The 26527-nt window shown below is 38.1% G+C and overlaps 1 protein-coding gene and 1 pseudogene across 1 annotated transcript; one reads left to right on the top strand and one right to left on the bottom strand.

The window, feature by feature from the left end:
- Positions 1 to 303: 303 nt before the first annotated feature.
- On the top strand, positions 304 to 25038 carry LOC143641370 (mas-related G-protein coupled receptor member X2-like; annotated as a pseudogene).
- Positions 10068 to 11015, bottom strand: LOC143389750 (mas-related G-protein coupled receptor member X2-like). The gene has a single exon (XM_076842590.2). The coding sequence runs from the start codon at positions 11013 to 11015 to the stop codon at positions 10068 to 10070; it is 948 nt and encodes a 315-aa protein (XP_076698705.2).
- Positions 25039 to 26527: the final 1489 nt, after the last annotated feature.

The following is a 26527-nucleotide window of genomic DNA, read 5'->3' as shown; positions in this document are numbered from 1 at the left end:
AAAATTCTCCATTTTTGATAAATTACTTATATCTGACAGACTGTTTCCTCTGCTATTACACAGGGACAGTACTTCCTACATAGCCATGTTGTCCTAAGAATGAGATCTCATGCAGCAAGTGCTTACATCTTGTGCAGGAGCATAGGTAGAGGGTTTCTGAGCATGGAACCAGCTATTCCATCCTGTGGTACTGATTTCATAATAGTGAATAGAAACGAGGAGGACATTCTCTCATATTTTGACAAAGATATCCTTATCTGTATCCACTAAACTCACCATTGCCTGGTTGGACTGGCAGAAGGCATGGTTGTGCTTTGTCCCCAGGGCTCCCTCATGTGCAGAAATGCCTTCTCCGTCTTCAGCATCAATGTGGCTGCAGTGGAATTTCTTCTCCTTCACTGCCACATTATAAATGCCCTATTAAATCTCATCACCTTCCATTTTATCCATATCTACAGACACAACTTCTTCAACATGGTGTTGACCTTCGCTTACATTGCAGGCCTGAGCATGCTTCATGCCATTAGCAACAAACAAGATATATCTGTCCTGTTGTGCATTTGGTATCATATCAGCTGTCATATGTGCCTTGCTCTGGACCCTGTCCTGGCTGCTGAGCATTCCACTAGAGAACTCTTGTCACTTTCTGTAAGAGCATTTTGACTATTGCCGGGTTTCTGTTCTCAAGACTAAAAGGCTCAGGGGTCACTCTAGTTAAACTGGGCTAACTGGGCTGCACGAAATAACCACACAAGAGACACAAATACCTTTTTCTTTGGGGTTGCTGTGACGGCTCCTCTGACCTTAAGGGTCCGCAGAAAGAGAGAGAGCGAGAGCACACGCTGACCCCTTTTATTGAGGAGAAGCTATTTAAATGAGGCAAGGGGTCAGATTTCAGGGGGCTGAGTCTATCTTCATGATGTCCACTGTCAGCAGGTTGACTGACACCTGGGTAGGCCACACCCAAGGGCACAGTAAGAGGAGGGGACACACACAAGGCACTTCCATGGAAGATTCTATCCTAAACAGGGCAAGGAGTTATATTATAAAGGAACAGGTGAGCATAGCTTCATCCATGGGGCTGTAGCAAGACACACCCATTTCTGTGACTGAGCGCCTCAGCACCCAGCTGGGAGTGTAACTCAGTTACCTGTAAGGTTGGCCTCCCACAGACTATGATTCTTGTCAGACATTTGATTTCATCACAGCCATGTGGTGATTCTTTTGTTTGTTTCTTTATGATTCTCTCAGGGTCCAGCCCAGTCCCGCTGGTCAGTATCCTCTGTATTTCCTAGTAAATGCTACTGAGTGGGCTATGGTACAGGGTGCTCATACTGTTAGGCTCTCATCTGTGGCCTGCCCACAAGCATCCAAAGGTTCTTGTTACTCTGGATTTAGATTCGTATAGACACATTGTCTTGGCACATTTTCCGTTTCTACATATCCTGCCCTGTGAACATCTGCACCAACCAGTGGCTTCAAGGGCAGCAGAACATCCTAGTTCTGCAGAGGGCTCTGCAGGACACTCCAGAAGAGGATCAATGTGGAAATCCTCCTCAGGAAAACTTGGCAGGCAACAGAGTGGGACAGTGAGCTTTTGCTTTGATCAGACAGATTTGCTTTGACAGCCAAATTCTTTCATAATCAGATTTGGAGATTTTTTTTAACTGATTTCATTCCTGGCCTCTTATCTTTAAACAGTTAGATAATAATCATCCTCATGAGGACTGAGACAGGATTGTTAAACAAATGGTGATTTCATGTCTCTGCAATGGCTTTACTCAGAGTCTTTACCCCATCCATGTGAATTTCGACAATGTTGGGGTTCGGACCGTTCCCACATTGACCAATCTGTCTTTGATCAGAAGTCTGTGAGCAATGCAGGAAAACTCTGCATTTCTTTGAACACTGCACCTGAAAGAGATGAATGTTACATTTTTAATCATTTCTTCTCATATATATCTGCATATGTCTTAAAACTAAAAGAATTAAATTTCAATCTGGGCTTAAAAGGACACTCTTTTTTAATTTTGGCAGGCTTAGAATATCTCCCCAACCTAATAAGTTTTTATTTTATAAGTACCTTAAGGAATAAATAAATAAACCGAAGACTTTTAAATTTAAACCTGTGCTAAATCTCTACTCACTGGAACTGAATACTTCATCCTTAAATGTATTGCTTTCACCATTTTTTAAATTTCTTGTACATGAAGTTGTGCATTATGAACAGATAACTAACAACCTTGCATGTGTACATTTTGAGGTAGACTCTCTTCCGTGGCTTCTTTTCACATATCCTGCATCAGCATCCCAGGTACCTTTCCTTTTTGCCTTTAGAGATTCTCTTTCTGGGGGCTGGGACTATAGCTCAGTGGTAAAGTGCTTGCCTTGAAAGTGTGAGGCACTGGGTTTGATCCTCAGCACCACATAAAAATAAATAAAGATACTGTATGTTCATCTACAACTAAATAAATATTTTTTAAAAAATTAAAAAAAATAGATTCTCTCTCTGGGAGCTCTCTAATTCCTTATGGCAGGCTTTTGAAGGGATTTACCAGATTAATTATTCTTGGAGGACAGGGTTTATGTCAAATTTGTCTTTTATTCCAAAAAGCTCCCATTATATATGCTTCATTAATTAATTAATTTTAATTTAATACAATTTTCTCCATGTTCTATGAAAATAATACATTAATTTTTAAAGTTTCTTTGTTTAATGCTCTTTTGTTATTTTTCCGATGTCAAAATTATGATAGAGTGATGAGTAAATATCACAATTATATAGTTGATATTTTTTGGTAGAAAAATACACACAGGTGACCTGAAACACTTTCAAGAAACAAAACATTTTTATACCTCTGAAAGATGCTTTGTTACCACATGCCCATTATCTGAGGCCACCATTATTTCTATTTTTATCACCAAATATCAGTTTTGCCCATCTTTGATTTTATTTGTTTAGAAATATACTGTGGACATTTTCTATTCCTAGCTTCCTTCACTCATTATTACATTTTTGGGGTTGATTTTTTCATTTCATTTCTTATATCAGCACTATAAAACTGAGTTCAGAAGTACCACTGTTTAACCATTTTCTTATTAATTGCTCTGGGTCATCTTCAGCTCTGTACATTCTTATTCAAGGATTTTTGTGGACATATGATCTCATTTTCTTGGATTAAAAAACATAGAGCAAAATTGCTAGATCATAAGATAAGTATAAATAAGAAATTGTTCAACTGCTTTTCAAGTCACTCTACTATTTTACATTCTCATCTGAAGAGCATGGGAATCCACTTGCTGCACATGCACCTGATGAACATGGTATTGTCATGTCAGTCCTTTGAATTCTGGTCATTATAGTGAGTGTAAAGTAGTATTTTATTGTTTTAATTTGCATTTCTCTAATAATTTATGAAATTGAACATCATTTTATTCACTCAGTGGCTACTCATAATTTACATTTTTTATTATTTCCACTTTTCCCTGTTAATTTTTAGGGATTTATACCAGATGCTGAATATAAGTCCTTTGGAAGTTGTGTATTACAAATATGTATCCATTTGATAGTTTACTAATTTTTTTTATGATTTTGAGAGCACTTTTTAGGTTTACAGAATAATAGCACAGAAAGTATGGAAGGTTTCCATATATCTGCTCTTCTCAGCTTTACCCCTATACAGTTTTTATTGCTATTGATTTTTTTCATGGTGTGGTGTACTTATTAAAATTGATAAACCTATCTGATACTTTATTATAAACGGAAGGCCATAGTTACCACTAGGGTTCATTCCTTGCATTATACTGTTCAATACACTTAGATAAAAGCAGAATTACATATATTTACTATTTCAGTGCCATACGGAGTATTTTAATGCCCTAAAAATGTCTTGTGCTTCACCAACTTCCCTCTCTTTCCCCAGATCCTCAGGATATCACTGAGCTTTTTATTACATAGTTTTACCATCCTTAGAATTCTACTTAGTTGTAATCACACAGTGTGTAGCTCTTTTCAGATTAACTTCTTACACTTAGCAATATACATTTAAGGTTCTTCCATGTTTTTTATAAACTGATAGCTCATTTTTTAATTGAGGAATAAGACTTTATTTTTGGGAGGTTCACATTTTGATAATCAGAATATCTTGGTTGCTGCCAAGTTTTTTCAATAATGATGAAAGATGGCATAAATATATGTGCAGACTTTTGTGTGAAAGTTTGCCACTCACTTGTGTAAATAACTAGAAACATGACTGCTGGGTTTTAGGATAAGTCAATATTTGGTAGTTTTAGAAACTTGAAGACTGTCTTCTAAAATATGTGCCATTTTGTATTCCCATCAATGTGTAAGAATTCCTGTTGCTCCACATTCTCTTCAGAACTTAATATTGCCCGTGATTAGATTTTAGTCATTCTAAAACATATGTAGTAGGATATAATTTTTTAATACGTAATTCTCAAACACATATTATAGTACATATCATATTTTTCTTATGCAGATTTTCCATCTATATATCTTCTTTGGCAAGAATTAAGAATTTCCTTTATTTTGTAATTTTGCTGGTTATTTTCTTATTGACTTTAAAGGGTCATTTTTCAATTTAGATATTCATCCCTTTCAGAAGTGTTTCACAAACATCATAAAATGTAAGAAGGAAAATATGACCAATAAGATAGCTAATATCATCCTTAATGATGAGGAACTATATGATCTTCCTACTAAAGTTCTTGTCTAGTTCTAATATTAGGGTAATTTTGGCTTCATAAAATGAGATGAAAAATGTTCCCCCTGATTCTATTTTTCTGGAAGACACTGTATTGTGTCTTTTCTTCTTTCCATCTTTTCTATACTTCATCAGTAAAACCATCTGAGACTAAACCTTTTTTGCTTAGGGTGGTTAATAATTGTTGGGTCAATTTCTTCAATAGATGCAGGTGTATTCAGCTATATCTTACTATGTGAGTTTTGGTAGATGTATTATTAAAAAATCAGTACATATCATCCACATTATTAACATTGGGTCATAGAATTGTTCCTAATATTAGCTTACAAGCCTTTCAATGACAGCGTGATCTGTAGTGATATCAATTTTCTTTTTTTTTCTTTGGGGGGGGGGCTAATGGTGATTAAATTCAGGGGTATTTGACCCCTGAGCCACATTCCCAGCCCTATTCTGTATTTTATTTAGAGACAGGGTTTCCCTGAGTTTCTTTGCATCTCAGTTTTTCTGAGGCTGGCTCTGAACTCGTGATCATTTCTGTTATTAGTAATTTGCATCATATCTTTTATTCCCTAGCCTTACTAGAGGTGTATTTATTTTGTTGTTCTCTTCAAAGAACTTAAGTTTTGTTTATATATATATCAGTAAAATATATACATATTTATATTTTACTGATTTGTTGTATTTAATAGAACTTCTGAATGGACATGTTGTAGAATCATATTGGTCATGCGGTCACATATATACCTAATGTAATAATGTCTGTTTCATTCTACTATCTTTTGTATCCTCACATACCCTCCTCTTCCCTCCCATCACTTCCCTCTATCTAATCTAAGGTAATGCTATTCTTCTCTAGTCCCCCGCCTCCCCATCACCTTATTGTGAATTAGCATCTGAATATTAGAGAAATCATTTGGTCTTTGGTTTTTGGGATTGGCTTATTTCACTTAGCATGATATTCTCCTACTCCATTCATTTACTGGGAAATGCCATAATTTTACTCTTCTTTAAAGCTGTATAATATTCCATTGAGCATATATACCCCATTATCTTTATCCACTCATCTATTAAAGAACACCTAGGTTTGTTCTATAGTTTAGATATTGTGAATTGAGCTGCACTGATGTGGCTGCATTACTGTCGTATGCTAATTTTAAGTCCCTTGGGTATAATTCAAGGAGTAGGATAGCTGGAACAATTGGTGGTTCCATTCCAAGTTTTATGAGGAATCTCTATAGTAATTTCCATAGTGGTTGTACCAATTTCCAGTCCCATCAGCAATGTATGAGTGTACCTTTTCCCTCACATCCTTGCCAACATTTATTGTTGTCTGTATTCTTGATGATTGCCATTCTAACAGGAGTGAGATGAAATCTTGGAGTAGTTTTGATTTGCATTTCTTTAATTGCTAGAGAGGTTGAACACTTTTTCATATATTTGTTGATTGATTGTATTTCTTCTTCTATGAAGTGTCTGTTCACTTCCTTAGCCCATTAATTGATTGGTTATTTGCTTTTGTGTGTGTGTGTGTGTGTGTGTGTGTGTTTGTGTATGTGTGTATGCGTTTGAGTTCTTTATTTTTCCTAGAGATTAATGCTTTATCAGTGGTGCATGTGGTAAAGATTTTCTCCCAATCTGTAGGCTCTCTGCTCACATTATTGATTCTTTCCTTTGCTGAGAAGAAGCTTTTTAATTTGAATCCATCCCATTTATTGATTCTTGATTTTACTTCTTGCACTGTAGGAGTCTTGTTAAGGAAGTCAGTTTCCAGACCGATGTAGTGAAGAATTGGGCCTAATTTTTTTCTATTAGGCACGGGGTTTCTGTTCTAGTTTCTAAGTCTTTGATACACTTTGAGTTGTGCAGGGTGAGAGATCAAGGTTTAATTTCATTTTGCTACATATAGATTTCCAGTTTTTCCAGCACCATTTGTTGAACAGGCTATCTTTTTTCCAGTGAATGTTTTTGGCACCTTGTCTAGTATGACATAACTATTTATGTGGGTTTGTTTCTGTGTCCTCTATTCTATACAATTGGTCTACAAGTCTATTTTAGTGCCAATATCATGCTGTTTTTATTACTATAGCTCTGTAGTGTAGTTTAAGGTCTGGTATTGTGATGCCTCCTGCTTCACTTTTCTTGCTAAGGATTGTTTTAGGTTTTCTGAGTCTCTTATTTTTTCCAATAAATTTTATGATTGCTTTTTCTATTTCTATGAAGAATGTCATTGGAATTTTAATAGGAATTGCACTAAATCTGTATAATACTTTTGGTAGTATGGCCATTTTTATAATATTAATTCTCCCTATCCAGGAGCTGAGAGATCTTTCCATCTTCTGGGGTTTTCTTCAATTTCTTTCTTTAATGTTCTTAGTTTTCATTGTAGAGGTCTTTTACCTCTTTTGTTAAATTGAGTTCTAGGTATTTTATTTTTTTGAGGCTATTGTGAATGGGGTAGTTTTTCTAATTTCTCTGTCAGTGGATTTATCACTGATGTATAGGAATGTGCTTGATTTTTGGGTGTTGATTTTATATCCTGCTACTTTGCTGAATTTATTATTAGTTCCAGAAATTTTCTTGTGGATTTTTTTTTGTATTTTCTAGATTCAGAATCATGGCATAAGCAAATAATGAAACTTTAAGTTCTTCTTTATCTATTTGTATCCCTTTAATTTCTTTCTTTTCCCTAATTGATCTAGCTAGATTTTCAAGTATGATGTTGAATAGAAGTGGTGAAAGAGGACATTCTTGTTTTAGTCCAGGTTTTAGAGGGAATTCTTTCAATTTTTTTTTCATTTAGAATAATGCTGGCCTTGAGTTTAGCATATATAGCTTTTAAGATGTTGAGTTATGTTCCTACTATCACTACTTTTTCTAGTGTTTTGAAATGAAGGTGTGTTGTATTTTGTCAAATGGCCTTTCTTCATCTATTGAGATGATCATATGATTCTTGTTTTTAAGTCTCTTAATATGATAAATTATGTTTATTGATCATCTCAATAGATGCAAAAAAACCTTTTTTATGTCTGAACTGGTTTTTAATAAACCTAATAAATTGTATAGCACCTATACGATTTTAAATATAAGGCTAGGAAAATTAGAGATTTAGCAGAAGCTACAAATAAGTAAAACTGTTATAACCATTATCTTTTCTTTTATAAAATAATTTTCTTAAAGCATGGTGTTGCAGTTTACATTTTTTTGAGTTATTTTTTCTTTTTGTTTTAATCTTGCAAATCTTGTAATATTTTCCACGTATGGTTGAATATAAGTAATGATTTGTTGTGGATTGGAAAGGATAGCACATGATAGCCACAGGGAGCTTTTGGACACTTGATTATTTTTTTAAAATTTTAAAATTTTTTTTGCCCCAGACCAGGGTGGCCTCTGAACGTCATACATAAAGCCATACCATAAAAGCATTTATTACTATGACATTAGTATTTGTGTCTGATAACTCTGTAAATGACTTTTCATTTAAACAAAGAGTTAGTTTAGGTTTACTTTTAGTAACTGATAAACATGTTTCAATAACGGTAGAGTTAAACTTTGTATTTTCCCTTTCATTTAAAGTTTGTTGAGCTGAAACATAGGGAATTATAATCAGTTGAGTAATAGAGGATTTTGGGGTGGAGGTTGGAAAAATAGATTCCCCCTCCTTTTGCCCTAGGTTGGTAGGTTGTAATCTTTTTAAATACAGCAAAAGGTAACTGTTCATATTTTGGTTGGTTAGTAGAATTTACAGCTAACATATGAGACTACCCTTCCTCAACAGCTTGTCCCAAACACTCAATTAAGTCGACTCTAGCTGGGGGCAGGGTGGTTGCCAATAGCCAGCTGCAGTGGCACTGGCAGTGAATTAGTTAATAGAGTGTACTGGAGAGGCTCTAGAAGAGCTAGGGACAGCAAGTTGCTGTTGGAGCTGCACTGATTTAAAGAGGCCACATGTCTGGGCACAGAGGGAAAAGAGCAGGCAGGTTGAGAAACAGAAGTCTTATCCATAGTGTCATGACAAGAAACCAGGCTTGAAGCACAGGAATAGAAGATTGTGGCTCCTCATGAAACATTTCACCTATCTTTTCCAAATCTTTTAAATTTAGTAATGCACTTTTTGGATAAAAAAGACAGCAAGAGCTTATCTCTGTCAGCAAAGCAGCAAGATCAGCATTATTGCGGTATGTCCAGCCTTGCTAAGTAGGAGATAAAGCTTGGCTCAGTGATGTCGTTGAGACATCAGAGAATTACCCATAGCTGACTGATTAGGGATCTGTGCCAGCAGATGAAAGACATGCATGAAAAGCCTTTTTCAGGCATAAGTAATCTACTTTCTTTCTCGGTTACCTGTCAATATCCAGAAAGGTCTCTATTTGAGCAAATTTTGTTGTCTCAAACTCTCTGTGGACTGGGAGGCCATTTGGGGAGAGAACTCTTCTTATGCCCCAGTGTTGGTCAACAGTTGTAAGGAATAATAATAAGGGGAGACTCAGAGACAAGGAGCAGAGGCAGGAAAGTGGCTGCTTGTCCAAGCAACCATGTTTACTTATACCAATAGGTTACATTCGGTCATTTGTACCATAACTACATTATTGTTTAGAGTATTAGTAAGGTTACTTAGTCTGAAGTTTCACTTCAGTTTCAATACACAATGTCAGGAGCTTTGTGCAGCTCTTAAGAAAATCCATTGTCTAAAGTTACTGTTAAGCAGGCAGATCCAGGAGCACCAAAGCTTGGTGAAGCTTTGTAGTTATCTAGTAAGCAAGTTCCTTTATTCCCAGGAGTTATGTGCTAAGATCAAAGTCAAAACTGATAAAACTTTCAACACAGAGCTTCCTCAAGAAAAACATTGCTAGAGTGGCCAGGCATCCCATGTCTTTTACACAGAAGTTTCCCACCAGCCAGGCATTCTGTATCTTTGCACAGACATTTCCTAGCACCCAGGCATTCTGTGCCTATGCACAGAAACTTCCTAGCCACCAAGCATGCCACAATCATGCTTAAGTCATGCTAATCAATTATTAGAGACCCCAATCCCAAACACAGAAGCCCTACACTAAATAGAACTTATGATTGTGATAATTTCATACACACACTAACAAGAATAAATTAATGAGTATTTTAGTTTTTGCAGCCACTTGATTTCTGTTACAATGTATTTATCTCTGCTGTTGTCATATGAAAGCAGCCACAGATAACACGTCAATAAATGACATCTCTATTTCTATATCTCTCTCTACATATATCTATATCAATGTAAAGTTTTCACCTAATACAATCATCTATTTATCTTCCAGAGTTAATACTTCTTTGAAACAATGCTTTACTTGAACTTGCAGAATCACTACATTAAAGGACAACTGTACTCTCTGTTGTTTCCTGAGGAAGACTTTCTCCACTTTTCTTAACCTCAGGTATGTCCTGGAAGGCCTTCTCCAGAACCAACTTGAGCGATGGTTGCTGCCGCCAAAGGTTTTGTCCCCGCCTACAGGAGCCAACAAATATGTAAATGATGGGTTTGGCACTGCTGTTAATACAGGACAGAAATAAAGCAATCCTCTTAAAAAAATGCAGAATCGCATCATTATTATGAATCCACAATGACAGAAACCTTAGGATGCCTATAGGCAGGCCACAAAAGAGGAAGACTAGAACTATGAGCCCAATAGTTACATACAGCCTGGTCAGTGGCACCCTCCGAGAGCCACAGAGGATTCTGATGAGCAGGGTGAGGCTAGATATAGAGAGAACCATAAATAAAATTATCAGCCATGCAGCTGTGATGAAACTAAATGTCTGACACCAATAGTTGAAATTCGTAGATAGGAAGGAACAGTGGTACACATCCAGGATGCTCAGTAGCAGGGACAGGGCCCAGAGTATGGCACATATGACAGCTGACATGTGAATCGGGCGGTGGCAGCAGTACCAGATGGGACACAGGATGGACAGGCAGCGCTCAGCACTAATGGCGCTCAACACGCTCAGGCCTGTAAGGTAGGAACAGGTCATTACAATGGGTAAGTGCTTGAGGATGAAGGCGAGAAAGGAAAGGAAAGTGAGGTTGAGTTTGTTCAGAGAAACTATAACATGAAAACAGAGAAAAAGGAAGTCGGCTCCCGCCAGGTTGAGGATGTAGACTGAGAGGGCATTCCTGTGCATGCGGAAGCCCAGAAGCCAGAGCACAACTGCATTTCCCACCAGCCCAATCTGTGCAATGATGAGGGTTGGCAAGCCCCCGATCGAGGTCCAAAAGTTGACAGGTTGAGGAAAAGTCCAGTTACTTCCGTTCACCATTGTGAATTCTGTCCCCTCGGCTGGGGTGGTTGGACTTATGCTCAGAAACCCTCCACTGGAGCTGCTAAGAACAAAAAGAAAGTCATGAGTTCCTGCTGCATAACCTCTGAGTCCCAGGACCACCCTGCTGTGTGGGAATTACTGTCCCTGTGTCACAGGGGAGGACACAGATGCTTGTAAAAATTATTTAAAAGAAGCCCAGGGAGTCTGGGGTCCTGGACTCAAACCCAGTTCATGTCGACTGTAAACGCTGTGCTGGCTGCTACTGCACGGGTTCATCTACTGACAGGAATATTCTATGGTCCAATCATGCACATGGACCCCCTCCTGTTCCTGCTAGAGTTTATGCCATGTCTCCAGAGTTTCTTGAGAAAGGAAAAGTCTGGGATAGGATCTGAGATACCAGGAAAGAACTGTGGATAAAGGCATTAGCCTGTCCTGGACCAGAATTTTTCTCTTAGGTTCAGAATTTTAAGAGGCAAAGATGATTCCAGACCATACTCACAAGTAAAAATGCTGTATATAGGAGAACAAAGACTGCTTTGGGGATCTGATATGAATGAGACCTCTTGTTAGAGCAGGTATGAGGGTGATTGGGCCTGGTAGGCTAGTAATGGCTAAGTGTGTCATAGAAATGTCTCAGTGTGTCAGCCACAGAGGACAGCCACACTATGTTTATCCATTTGTCGAGATTTGGTGCTACACACTGTATTCTCAGTGGTTATTCAGTGAATGGATGCATGAATAAGGAGACTAATGGTAGCAGAAGACTTGGGTTAAATAGAAAAATAAAAATGAAATACAATTAAATGAATTAGAAAATTCAGGTAAAATTAGGTGAAGAAAATTTCATTCATCATTATTCTTTTTGTGGACAACTGAGTGTGTTTAGAAGACTTACTTGTGTCTATCCAAATAACTGCAATGGAAACTGATGGGCCACAAAAGCAAGTAACAAAAATGGCTTTGCTGGGTACTTTGTAACAATTTGGTGCAGAATATGGGGTTAGGATGTGAGTTTGAACTGAATTGCCCAGTAGTTTGTAGGACAGAGAAATAAGAGATAAGTTCTGAGTGCTAATAAAAGGTTTTTGAAATATGAAAACATCTAAAGTAAAGCTATTAAATGATGTGCTGTAAAGTGTATAATATAAATATTTTCCATTTTCTCTCCCAATAGAGTTTGCTTTGCAGGTAGAAGTTTGTGTGAGGGTAATCTATGAGGAGAAGTAAAAAGTTAAGGGGTTGGAATGAAAAGAGATGCTTGCATATATTTTAACTAGGGAAAGTGAACTAGCTCACACCTGGGTGAATGATAATAGACAATGGAGAATTTATAAAGTATTCTCTCTTTGAATTCCTTAATTCCTTTAGAGACCTCTGAGGAGAAAATTTATATTATTTCTATTATACAGAGAACAGAATTAGATCACAGAAAAGATGAACGCGTTCTCCTGGTCTAACACTGTGGATGAACTCAGGAGTGCTGCCTCAGGGCCCACTCTTGGCCCTACTGACCCAGCACCACAGAACTGTTGATTACATCTACATAGGTGTGGGGCAGCATACAAATAATTCCCAAGTTAAATCCAAGTTGGTTGTCAAAATTGTGTATTTCAGAAAGTCTAGTATAAACAAACTTCAGAATTTAGAGGAAGGGAAGCAAGTGAAATAGGGCAATAATGAGGTGCTTTGGAAGCCAGTCAGGAACAGATGAGAATATAGAAGCTCTCCCCTGTTTTGCAAGGGAAGCCAGGTCTTGCAGGCCAGAGAACTCACATGGACCCTCAAGTGAAATAAAGAACACATCCTTCTCTGGTGTGCAGAGAGGCATCAGAAGTGAATGTATCCAACATGAGGTCTTGTAGATATAAAATCTCCCACAACTTTGGTTGACCAGAAGGGGATATGGGAGGAAATCTACAACCTCTGTTATCCCCACTCTGGGAACCTCAGTTGGTACATGTGGGAGTTTCTTCCAGGAGACTAAAGGGCAAGAAGAGAGGGATTTGAATGTTTCAACTCCTGGCTCTCTGCCTGTAAGGTTGTGAGTTGCAATGACAGTGCTTTTCCTCCTACTTGGTTGTCCCCTGCTACTGCTACAACTAGTTGTTGTTTTCTCTCTCTCTCTCTTGTCTGTATAATGCTTTATTATTGCTCGCCCTAAGCTACTTTACCATATCATGTAAATTTTTCTTAACTCTACCTTTGTAAACAGTCAACTAAAGAAATACTCAATTACTTCATTTTGGGGTTGCCTTTTTTCTTCTTAAATATGCAAAGAAGAACAATGTTGAAAAGCAAGTAACATAATGAAAACCTTGGAGCTGGGTGTCCTGGCACATGTCTATAATCCCAGTGGCTCAGGAGGCTGAGGCGGGAGGATTGCGAGTTCAAAGCCAGCCTCAGCAAAGGCAAGGAGCTAAGCAACTCAATGAGACCAGCTCTAAATAAAATACAAAATAGGGCTGTTGATGCGGCTTAGTGGTTGAGTGCCCCTGAGTTCATTCCCCAGTACCCCTCACCCCCTAAAAAATAAACAAAATAAAATCTGGGTTTATGGCAGCTAAGCTCTGGGATGTAATTCCTGCATGTAACTGTGGTCCGCAAATGAATGTATGAAGCAGTGTTCTCCCTATGATAATAGATTTGAATGTCCAGAATAAAGGGGAGAATATGGGGGGATGGATCATAAGGGAAAATAGTCTGAAGAAGCCCTCTGAGTACATTCACTGTCAAGGATGCCAGCACCCAGTGTTCACAAAGAGGCATCATCTCTTCGACCTTTCCCTGAAGGAAGCCCATGACTCCCTACTTGTAGCATCATAAGGTAGAAACATAGAGATATGAACTCAGTACAAAATATTAGCAATCACTGGAAACAGGAAAGCATTTAGAATATACCCTTACCTTTCTTTCATTCTTTCATTCCATTCATTCCATTCCCCTCCTTCTCTATCCACAGGAGGGGAGCTGATCTGTGCTGAAGTGGAGAGTTTTTCTCAGATTAAGGGACACCAAAGAACCCTTCTCTGTCTTCTGAATCAGGAGATGCATACAGGAGCTAGAGGAAAAGGCAGTGAATAAGAAAAGCTATCAAGATGCTAAACAGCCCTTCCTTTGATTTTCTGCAAAGGATTGTGGGCAAATGAGAAACCAGAGCAGTTTAAGATGTGACCCACAGAGAAATCTTTCTGGGCATCTTCCCAATTGCCACTCATGTTCAGCCTCTCCCTTCCCACCTTCTCTTATTTACCTCTTAGTAACTGCTATTGTGGCCCTTTAATTTCCAACTGTGAAAAACAATTCAATGACAATTAGGTAGAGAAGACTCTAGGAAGTAGAGAAGGAGATTTGAGGGATAGTGTCATTTGCCAAAATAATTTTCCTTTCTTCCTTCTCTGTTTGGTTTGGCATATCAAGAGGAAGGTGTCTGTGACACTTATGAGTCACTTATTTTCATCCAACTTTCTGGTTGAATAGAGTCACAGGGAGACACCTCCCAGGAGAGCAGAGGACAGGAGGAAAGGAACTTGGGTTTTACATCTCCTGGCTCTCTGTCTGAGTCTGTGTTGGCAGAGACAGTGCCTCTCCATCTTTCTGCTCATTCTCTCCCACCTCTGCAACTGCCCTGTCTCCTCAGTGTTCCTTCCCTTGTTCTTTCCCTGTTTCACCATGCACTTGTTATTTTCCTTAACCTGCCCATCTTTGTAAATACTTCTATCATGACATGCTCTTCAAAAATTCCAATATGTGTCAACAGTTTCTACTTGGGATAGTAAAAACAAATGACTTCATAAAGCAAATGAAACACGAGACCTGGGTCTTCAGCAGTTCAGCTCTGGGATAATATGCCTGTATATCAATAAATGAATGCAAGAGGCAGAATTCTACCCATGACAGCAGATTTGAATGATTGGAATAAAGGACAGCATATGGGGAGATGGATCAGAAGGGAGAATGGTCTGGTTGATCCCTTTGGTAACTCCCAGTTTTGAGGCTGCCAGCACCCAGTTTTCAGAGGGAGGCTTCTGTCTCTTGTATTTTCTTAAGGAATCAGCATGACTTCCTGCATGTAGCACCCCAAAGTAGAAACACAGGGATGCGAACAGAGACTGAAGTCTGTAACTGGAAGTAAGAAAATTCTTGGTGTCTATCCACGCCTTCCCTCCACGCTTTTGTTTGGAGGTGAAGAATTGTTCAGTTTTGAGGGAGAAGAGCCTTTCTGACTTTGAGAAATGCCAGAGGACCCTTGCTTGTCCTCAATTTGTGAAATGTCTTCAGGGAAAATGGAGTGAAACCTGGTGGGCATGGGAACCTATCAAGTTACTGGACCACCCAGTGATTTCCTGTACAGGACTTCAAGAACCTCAGAGATCCAAGCTGTTGACACAATTCCACCCCGAGGTGTTTCTTGGCGTCTATCCCATTTTCACTCACAGTTCACCATCTCCCAGTCCACTTCATACTCAGTACTTTTATTCTGGAGCCTTTATTTTCCATTTAGCATTGTTAGTAATTAGTATAAGTAATCCCTGCAAGTAATGGTATTTTGGAGCCTAGATAGGAATATCAAGCAATGTAAGTTTTCATTATGGGACTTTCTAACAAATAATAAAGTACAATATAAGGCCATTCAAGGATGGCTTTTCTTTTATTTCTTTCATGTTTTCTTAGCACAGCAGTAATGCATTCATATGCACACTTTCACTCCAGATGGCAGAGAAGGGACTACATGATCAATTTCTTCTGCCATTTCCATCTATCCTCATCCAGTTTTCCCCTTCACTCCTCAAAGACATGATTGGACTGATAATAAGGTACTTGCATGGTAAGTTGGAGTCATCTGTTCAAATTCCAGTTATTTGAAGGAGCTTTATCTTCTCAGAGCTGCATGTACACTCTGAGATCTCCCCCTTCTCTACTCCCTTTTCTGTGTTTGTCAATATTATCAATATGAAAAATATATGTAAGAGGATCTTTTCTTCCATACTCCACTGTAATCTCCTGGAGACCAGCAAGCAAATCTCATTAATAATAACAGCCAGCATTTATGTATTAAAGATACTGATGCACTATATATGCCATGCCATCTTCCAGAAAGAGCATCACAGCCACCCCTCTCAGTTGCAGGTAGATGCTAATAGGCCATTAGAAAATTCAACATAATGAATTTTAATATTTCATCAGTTGGAAACTATTTGCTGAAGTTGTTTCCCATTATGAGGAATCACTTAGTGGACATTCTCTCAGTTCTCTGAAACATGTGTTTACTCTATCTGGAAGGGTGGGTGTGACATTCTTCTCTTCTTGGAAAAAAAACAAGTTAGAACTTTTAGATCAGCCCCTCCTGTGAACACCCTTGTACACCCCCAGACATCTCTATGATTGAATGTGTCACATTGTGTGGCAGTCTTTACTAGACTAGACTCCTTTCTTTCATGGACTATGAACTCTGTGACTGTGGGTTCATTGTCTTTGTATCTGCAGTGCCAGGCATGAGGGCTGGAACATGGAGGATGCTGTATAAGTCTTACAGAATAAACAGACCAACTAAGTGATATTGCAGTAGGAAGCCTACTTTATGACACTTTGAGGACCACAGCTCTGTAGGTTAATTGCAAATGTACATGTAATAATTGTAAGATAAATTTGTAACATAAATATTTTCATTTTTATCTGAATTAATTCAACAAAAATGAAAAAGAGTGAATGACTTCTTTTAAGTAGGGTTCAGCAAATAGATTTCTAGCCTCTCTCTCTTTCAGGACTCATATTCCTGAAGCATTTTCTATTATTTGAAGTTCAGATTGTTTAGAGATCTTATCATTATAGAGAGAGAGCAGTGTGCACAAGGATATTTTTAAATGTTCAGAATATTTTCATCAGAATATAGTTTTCAGACTTCCAGCTATTTTACTAAGAATATTTTTGAATCTACCTTTTAGTTTTTAACATTTACATTAGCTTTTGTTGTACTGCTACTTTGTTGATTTACATTGTGTTATGATAAAATAGGCAGCAATATTGGCAAATTCAACCAGCATAAGCATTATTGGAAATAGGTATGTATATACATACACACACACATCAGAGAACTCAGTGCATTAAGGATAGAGCAAGGCACACTAAGTTCAGTCAAAGGATGTGAGGACTCAGCATTCCCAGGAATCAATCAGTATATTTCCTAGATAGAATGTAGAGTCTACTAGACAGATGTTTCTTTAAAGGGTGTTTGTTATGCATGGAATTAGCAGAGTGCTTGATCAACTAGGTTTAAGTATTCATTTAATTCATGCATAAACTTCCAAGAGTAACAGCTCACACAATGTGCTATGAAGGACTCTCATATCTTTTCCTTCTTCCTAGAGAAAACTTGGTATCCTCTATGCTATACCTCAAGGTGTAACTAAGAAGAAAATCCACCACTGGTATTGAAATAAAGGAGATTCTTGGATAAGCTTTTGCTTCCCTCCATTCTTCTCCCCAGGAGAAGCCATTAAGGCTAAATGAGGGCAAAAGGCAAGGCTTTCCTCAGGTTGGTCTGCTGCAGAGGGAATCCTCTGGTCCTTTGAGTGGTGGTGGCTGCAGGACTCCAGTGAAACCAGATGCATGAGCCACTCTTTTCAAAGTGCCCCACAACTGCATGATTTTTCAAGCAGGAGCTTCTTGAGAAAAATAGATGCTGACCATCTTCCAAGTTCCAGACATAATTCCATGCCCCAGAAATTAAAATGCATGCCCTGTGTTTTTGTCATCTTTCTCATCACTGTGACCAAAATACCTGATAAGAACAAATTAGAGGATGAAAAGATTATTTTGGATCATGGTTTCAGAGGTTTCGTCCACGGTCAGCTGACTCCATAACTCTGGGCCCAAGATCTGACAGAACATCATGGTGGAAGAGTGTGTCAGAGGAATGCTGCTCAGCTCACTGCATCCAGGAGCAGGGAGGAACTCCATCCATCAAGGCAAAATATTAACCCTATAGGCATGGCCCCAGTGACTTACTTCCTCTAGTCCCTGCCGACAACCACACCTGTCTATAGTTACCATTCAGGTTAATCCATACCAGTGGATTAGTACACTAATCAGATTACAGCTCTCATGATCTAATCCTTTCATGTCTGAACACTCTCACATTGTCTCCCACGTGAGCTTTCGGGGACACCACCTATCTAAACCATAATAATATCTAATAGTCTTTTGATGGAGTGTTTAGATATTTCCCTATAAAATCATATCACCTGCAAGCCTACAATTTGACTTTCTGCCTTCCTATTTGTATGCCTTCAATTTCTTTCTTTTTCCTAATTACTATCTGGCTAAGACTCCCAATAACATATTGAATAAGAGTGAGCAGAGTACACAGCATTTTCTGGTTTCAGACATTAGAGGAAATGCTTTCAGGATTTTCTCCAATAAACATGATATTGACAGTGACTTTATTATATGTAGTCCTTATTATATTGAGGCTCATTCCTCTTACATCTAACTCATTCAGAGTTTATAACATGAAGAGCTGTTCAATTTGATCAAATTCCTTCTCTGTATTCTATTCAGATAATGATAAAATTTTATCCTTATTCTTTTTATGTGATATATTTCATTTTTGATTTTCAATTTTGAACCATCCTTTCATTCCTTGGCTAACCAACTTGATAATGATGGATGATTTTTTTGTATGTGTTGTTTGGTTTAATTTTCTAGTATTTGACTGAGAAATTTGAACCTATGTTCTTCAGGAATATTGATCTATATTTTTCTTTGTTTTTTACTTGTTTGATTTTGCTTCATGGTGTGTGTGAACTCATAAAATAAGTTTGGAAGAGTTTCCTTCTTTCAATTTTTTTGAAGTGTTTGAAAAGACATTGTATTCTTCCTTAATAGATGATGGAATTCAGGAGTGTAGCCACCTAATTCTGACTTTTCTTTTTTGGGAGACTTGTTATTAGTGATACAATCTCCTTACGTGTTCAGACTTTCTATGTCTTGAAGATTCAATTTTGGTAAGTTATATGTGTCCAGATTCAGCCATTTCTAGTCAATCCATCCAATTTTAGTTTATGGTTTGGTAGGCTACTTTCATGAGGGTCCCAGTTGGACATCACAATGTATTTTTCTTATAGTGTCTCCTTCTGTAATCACTGGCATCAGCATTGGGAGTATGAGGTAATAATTTACAGTTGTGGCAGTGGCATGCTGGTCCCAGTGGGAAGGCTGCAGCAATGGGGCTGCTGAAGTGCCATTGTGGAGTCCCAGTGGGCACATATACATCCCAGGGGAATCCCACAATTCTCTGGGAGGTGGTGGGTAAAAGGAGGATAAGGGAGAATGAGGATCAAATGTAAATTGGGTAAGTTTCCACATCATGGCTTCTACAGTGCTGGAGGCAGCACCTTTCCTGAAGCACTTGTCCCCTATAATGTAGGGCACTGCATAGGCTAGGGTGCTGGGTTGCAGTTCTACTTCTAAGTCTAGTTGCATTTGTGAGGCTACATTCATTTTTGCTAGTGTGATAGAATGTTTGTGAAAGCCCAGGGTTGGGGATGTGGGTCTCCTGTACCCTAGAGCAGTGCAGACTCTTTCTCAAGATGGTATTACACTACCACAGACTGTTCTCTGGGAGTGTGGGGAGACAATGTGAGTTCTTTCTCTGTAGCAAAAATACCATGGCAGCCCTATGGAGTTCCCCTTACTGGGCTCTAAGCCTGTTACAACTGTAGAAACCACTTGTGAATAGGACTGCCAAGTAGCCAGAATGGACGGAGATAGTCTACTGGGATTCTTCCAATTACCCTTTCCATTAGCTATGGTCTGTGGCCACAGTGGCTGATGTGCTTGTTTGTCTATGTTGACACCTTAGGTCTCTGTGGACTGCAACATTCCCACATCTTCCTTACTGAGTTTCAGTGTTCTCCCTTGGGCACTCACCTTGAAATGAATTTTTTCTTTTCTTTTCTTTTCCTTTCCTTTTTTTTCCTTCCTTCCTTCCTTCCTTCCTTCCTTCCTTCCTTCCTTCCTTCCTTCCTTCCTTCCTTCCTTCCTTCCTTCCTGTTGTTGTTGATTTGGTTTTCTGTGGAGAAGGAGGCAAGTACTATGCCTTCAAAGATATGTATTCAAATATCTTTGTCTTTTTCTTTGCTACTGTGTGCAAAGACATGATTCTATGTGATAATTTCATTCTAAGGACTACTTTATGTCATCCCACAAATTTCTATAATTTAAAAGTATTTTTCATTTAGTTGAGATAATTTCAATTTCTCTTGAAACTTCTTTACTCTTTTGATCCACAGAACTTTGTCGTTTAACCTCTAAATATTTTGGGTGTTTCCAGTTATCTTTCTGTTACTGATCTCTCAATTACTATTGCCTGAAAGCATATACACTGTATGATTTCTGTTTTTGAAATTTGTTGCCTAGCTTGTGGTTGTGCTTGATGAATGCTTCTTGTGAACTTGAGTAGTTGTATTATACTCGTTAGATCAAACTTTTGAATGTCAATCAGATACAATTGATTAAAGATGGTCTTCAATTCCAACTATTCAATTCCTACTAATTTTTGCCTGCTGGATTTGCTAATTATTGCGCGAGGGGTGAGAAAACTTCCAAATCTAAGAGTAGATTCATTTATTTCTTCATTGAATTTTTATTAGAATTTGTCTCAGACATTTTATCATTCTGTTTTTATGTTTATACAATTGTGCTACAAACTATGCTTCCTCTGGTGCTTTTATGATTTTCTTTGTCTTTCATGTTCTGTACTTGAATCCAACATGATTAGACATAGATTTTTATTTTGTTTTTTGTTGTATTTATCCTGCTTGGTGTTTGCTTTGCATTTGTGGTTTGGTGTCTGACAATCATGGGAAAAATCTCAACCTGTATTATTTCAAATATTTTCCCTTCTTTTTCTCTCATTTTATTCTGTTATTCTGAATATAAATATGTTAACAATTTTTAATGGATCCAAACTTGTGAATATTCTATTTTTATTTTTATTCAAGTCTTTGTTTTATAATCTTTGTTTTTCTGATTGAGAAGTTTTTATCATCTTCCTTCAATGAGCCTATAGTTAAATGTTCATTGTATCTTTTTCTAGATTGTGCATATAACAGTGATGACAGTTCTTCAATGGCGTTCTTCATTTCTGTTAGAGTGATTTTTACTTCTATCATTTCCCCTTAGAGTTTCCTCTCAGTGGGTCATATCCACCTGCTTTTACAAACTATCCACATTTTCCATGAGAGTCTTTAGAATATTAATCACAGCTATTTTACATCCCCAGTCATTTTAAAATTCTCTACCATATTGAAAATCCTTTGTATCTTTCATGGAAATCAATTGATACTATCATTAATACAGATGACTTGACATAAAATATACAAAATTTAACTTTATTATTTAAATTTGAAACCATAAGTAACACAAATTTAGAAGAATAAATAAGTGAAGATATTGATTCTGAATAGGATTGAGAAAGACGGTCCCCTTCTGTGTGATGCACTACAGTATTCAAAAAGTACATGTAGGCCAGCACATGTGACTGCTGACAATGAAGAAGAGTGGGTCAGGACATGGAGGACTGCAGATGGCAAGTAATTAAAATGAGATTTATTTTTAGTTATATAGCCTTTCAGTTCAAGCTCATATTACTTGGAATTTATGGTCTGTATGCAGCAAGAAGTTCAAAACAAAATTAATTCCATAGAAGGAGACCTGATTGGGTGAGGATGGGCAGAGATTGAGACATGGGATTAGAGTTTGACCAAATGTCAAGAAGCATCTTGTGAGGAACAAGACTCAACAGACTCTATACTTCCATTTGTCAGCAGGGCTGTACAGGAAGCCACAGGGCTTTCTGGCATCTTGATGATCACTAGAGCACCAGGCCTCACTCAGATTCTGCAGTCACTTCTCCAGGGCAGAGAAGTGTCTTTGAGTGACAGTCAAAGGTACAGGAGGCTCTTCCCTTTAGCAGGACTTGCCACTGCTGGCAAGAGAATTGAAGAAAGGTAAGAATTTAGCAAGAACTTATTTTCAAATCATATTTCTTTTTTTCCTTCTAGTTCATATACAAATGAGCAATAATACACTTTACTTTGCTGTCGGGTATGAAAGGATCCACAGGGGCTGTAGCTGGAAAAGTCAGGAGATATGAAGCTCCCTCTTTATAACTTTGGTGCTCACGGTTGATTGTGGGAGAAATGAAATCTGTAAACTTGGACTTCCCTGTTTTTATAACATCTGATCATTTCTCTATTCATTACAACTGTCTAAATTTACTGTAATAAGGGAAATCTTCTGCTTTTCTTAACCAAGGAAGTAGAGTGGGGTATACATATGCTTTTCCAAAATAAATCCTGTGAATAAATTTGTCACTTGTTTTTCCTCCTTTATAAATGTTTCTTTGTTTTATGTTTCTTTCAGCATCTCTGTAGGAAACCAATGGCCTAAAAGAGATAATTGAGAAGTCTCATAAAGGAAAATTTATTAATATGGACAGATTTGGAAAATTTGCAAGGGATGGTGAGTTTCACTCCACAACCACCAAGCAACATGATATGAAGGAACTTGAAATCAACAGTTTAAAAAAAAAAATCAAAAGGAGAAGTCACTGGGACTCAGAGATGGCTGAATAAGTAGCTGTTTTTGTTTTGTTTTGTTTTGTTTTTTAAATGTGGTCACCGGAAATGTGCTACATAGAATCTGTGTCCTTAGTAACACAGTAGCACTGCCACTGCCAACTCACCACCTAGCCTAAAGAACCAGGAAATTAAAAATCACCAAATTTCTCTCCTCCTGCCTTTAAATCTCCTCTCAATACATATTTTTGGGCAAGTGCAACCAGAAGTCACAGCAAAAGGATTCCCTTAGCGGCACATAGAAATGTCTCCTTCTAGGATGCACAAGGAGGTAGAGAAGGTTGAACATGACATTCTGACAGCAAATGCCAAAGAATCCATCTCTTTGTATAGCCTTTTCATGTTTTGCATTTTGGGGGGAATTTTTCTCTCACAAAGTGATGGATACATTCTCATTTATCTCCTCCCAGTTTGTTTGAATGTTTATTTGTATCTCCCTGTATGTAGCTTTTTAAAAAGTAATCTCTCACTACCATCATAAATGAATTGGGAATGGTATATAGTGAAGAAACATTTTATAAGTATTTTAAGCTGTGATATTTGATACAGCAAAGAGGAACCAGTTAGAGTAGTAATTTAACTAGAGGGTGTTGATCAGACCCAGAACTGGCAGTTCCATTATGGCAGGCACCACGTTACCCTGCAGTATCTACTTCCCTCTGTCTAGAGAGGTGCCCTCATCCTCATGGTCCTTCATGGCCTTCAAATACATCATCATTCCATCCTGGAGGGAAAGGGAAGGAATGGCAGAACCCACGTCCCATTTACCAATGCTCAGTGATATGTTGCCTTCAACAGTGAGGGAGGCTTGGACTACAGTCCTTGTTCTGGTCTATCACTCTCAGTATTGTTGTATGAGAAAGGAGGAGTTTGGAGCCATTTGTGGCTGTTTGGAGCCATTTGTGGCTTCCACATCTCTGATTCTTTCTCACTGTCCAGAAAGCAAGATTTTTCTCTGGAGCTCCCCTCATAATGAAACATGTGACAGAGAACAGTGACAAAACCTTGTACAGTGTTCCAGGAGACTTGAATTTCTTTTGTATTTTATTTTCATTCTGTTATGCTGAAATATGTTTTGTATTCATTTGGTCTCAGATTCTTCCTATGATAAATGAGGATATTATAACAAAAGGTGTGTGAAGGACCTGTGCTTGAAAGCAGAAACATAGTAGTGACCAACAAAGACAGCACTGAGAACCAAGCAGGTACAGGTATTAGAGAGCATTGAGTATAATGTGAGGGACCAAAAGGGAAAATAAGACTTACACTTTGATAACATAAATGTGAACTCTGTTCAGTGCCACGAATAAAAAGTAAAAGTCCAATATGTCACGAGGGAGAACACCAGGGACCCTCATCACTCATAACCTCCTAGGTCAACCGGGTCTATAGGAACTATGAGAACGTGGGAAGGATGGATATAGTCCTTGATACTCTGAAGATCCTGCCATCTCCCACTAGGATCCTTCTGTTCTGTGTGAGTCTTGGGGAATCTGAACGAATGGGGGCCTTTTCAGAGTCACAGAGGGATTCCTATACACTGAGATCTCTGCTCTGTTGTCCTCTACCCAGCTCCTGTGTTTTTCATATGTCCTGGTTGTTCTTCCTGGCTGATTCCAAAATGTGCCCATTTATTTTAATAAGACAAATATGTGAATTGCTGTGGGGACAAGTGCATGGAGTACTGCATACATGGCATATGTTAAGGGTGTCTGAGTAGCAAACCACTCAGTCTCTTTCCCAGAGTTCTTAAACACTGTGATGATCTTTTATTACATTTCAGGCGTGAGCATGCTCAGTTCCATTAGCACTGAGTGCCGTCTTTCCATCTTGTGCCCCATCTGGTATCATTTCCATCCACCAAGACACATGTCAACTATCATATGTGCTGTGCTCTGACCCTGTCCCTGCTGCTGAGCATACTGGAAGGGAACTATTATGGTTTCCTGTTGAAGGATTCTGACACTGATAGGTGTCAGGCATTGGATTTCACCTGTGCTGCATGGCTGATTATTTTGGTTGTGATTCTGCTGGTCCTGTTAGTCAGAATCCTCTGTAGCTCCAGGCCAATGCTGCTAAGTAGGCTGTATGTGACCATCCTGCTCCCTGCACTGGTCTTCTTCCTCCTTGCTGTGCCCCTAGGCATTTACTGGTTCCTATTATATTGGTTTCATAATGATATTAATTCATTACCTTGTAGGTTTCTCCTGATGGCCCTTGTCATGTCCTGTGTTAATAGCTCTGCCAACCCCCTCATTTACTTTTTCGTTGGCTCCTTTAGGCAGCGGCAGAGGCAGCCCCTCAAGCTGGTTCTCCAGAGGGCTCTGCAGGACACTCCTACAGCTGTCCTCAGCAATCCCTGGAGACTCAGGAAGTAGCATCATGTAGCAATTGAGAGCCTCTGCCTTAATCAGATAGACATGATTTTGAGAGGCCCCTTTTCACCATCTCTTTCTCTGTCAGGCCCCTGATTTCCAAATGGTTAAGATTAATATCTCTTGTGAGGACTTGGACAGGGTCTGTCACACAGAGAATGTTGCATTGTCGTTGGAACTCACTCTGAGGCATTATCCTGTCCCCATGTGAGTTTTTAAATTCTGGGGTCCAGGACTGTTCCCACTTTTGAATAGTCCCTCCTTCAACAGAAGGCTGAAAGTGATCTAAATTTCTAAATGTCTAAATTTCTCTGGTCACTGCACTTGATGGAGACTAAATGAATGTTTTGGTTTTGAGAAGTTTCTTTTTTGGTTCTCTACAATTTATGTCTCATTAAAACTGGAATAATTTAAGTCCAAACTAGTCTGCAAAAGAGCAGTGTTCCTTAATCTTGACAGGTGTGTTAGGTTTTCAAACTAAATGATGACAAGGATACAAAGGTGGGATAGGATCTCCTACAAATCAAAGGGACTAAGGAGTGGGAAGTTGGGGGGGATGTTGGGCAAAATTATAATGCTATATTGTGTGAATGTACAAACATGTAATAATAAATACCATCAATAAGTACAAATGTAATGCACCAATAAAAATGAGAGGGAAAAAGAAGAAACCTTCATTGTATGCGTGTTTTACAGTTGAAGTATATTTGGTTGTTTCCAAGTTTGTCAATTAAGACATATGCTGTTATGGATCTTAGTTAATACCTACTAAATTTGGATCGTTTCTTCTTGTTTTCTAGTTCCTTCAGATGCCCAATTATGTTCTTTACCTGAGATATTTCTGCATGTAGACATTTGTTGGTGTAAACTGCCCATTTACTGTTCCTTTGTGCATATTCCCTATCTATGTTTTTATTTATTGGTGCTGGGGATTGAACCCAGGGACTGTGCATGCAAGGCAAGCACTCTTCCAACTGAGCTAGATCCCTAACTGCATATTGCCTAGCCCTTGATCTGTTGTGTTTCCATTTTCATTTTTCTTTAGAAATATTTTAAATTTTTTCTTTAGTTTGATCATTGATTCATTGGAGATTCAGGAGCATGTTGTTTAATTTCTAGTTGTTTATATAGTTTCAAGAATTTCTTCTCTTGTTGATTTTGTTTCATTCCATTGTGGACTAAAAAGATTCCTGATATGATTTTTGACTTTTAAAAAATTGTTAAGACCCTTTTGTGGCCTAATAAAATCAATACTGGGAAGTTCCATGTGCAGTTGAGAGCAGTGTATATTTAATTAATAAATAAAGGAAAGAAATTGATCACTGAATACAGAAACATGACAAAGTTATAGTAAGTAAAACTGGTATTTTCACGAATTAGGATGTGGGACATTTGAAGCTATGAGACATTTCTAGGGGTATGAAAATAGTAGATGAAAATAGAAAATTGATAGCTTCTTGTAAATATAAATATAGAATAACATATGACTCAG

The sequence above is a fragment of the Callospermophilus lateralis genome, chromosome 2 (genome assembly GCF_048772815.1).
Source record: "Callospermophilus lateralis isolate mCalLat2 chromosome 2, mCalLat2.hap1, whole genome shotgun sequence".
Classification (NCBI taxonomy): domain Eukaryota; kingdom Metazoa; phylum Chordata; class Mammalia; order Rodentia; family Sciuridae; genus Callospermophilus; species Callospermophilus lateralis.
The sequence above is the reverse complement of the archived record's forward strand: the minus strand, read 5'-3'. Positions and strand labels throughout refer to the sequence as shown.

What these genes read in the sequence shown, in the direction of transcription:
- LOC143389750 (XM_076842590.2), bottom strand. Translation starts at nt 11,015, where the DNA reads ATGGTGAACGGAAGTAACTGGACTTTTCCTCAACCTGTCAACTTTTGG.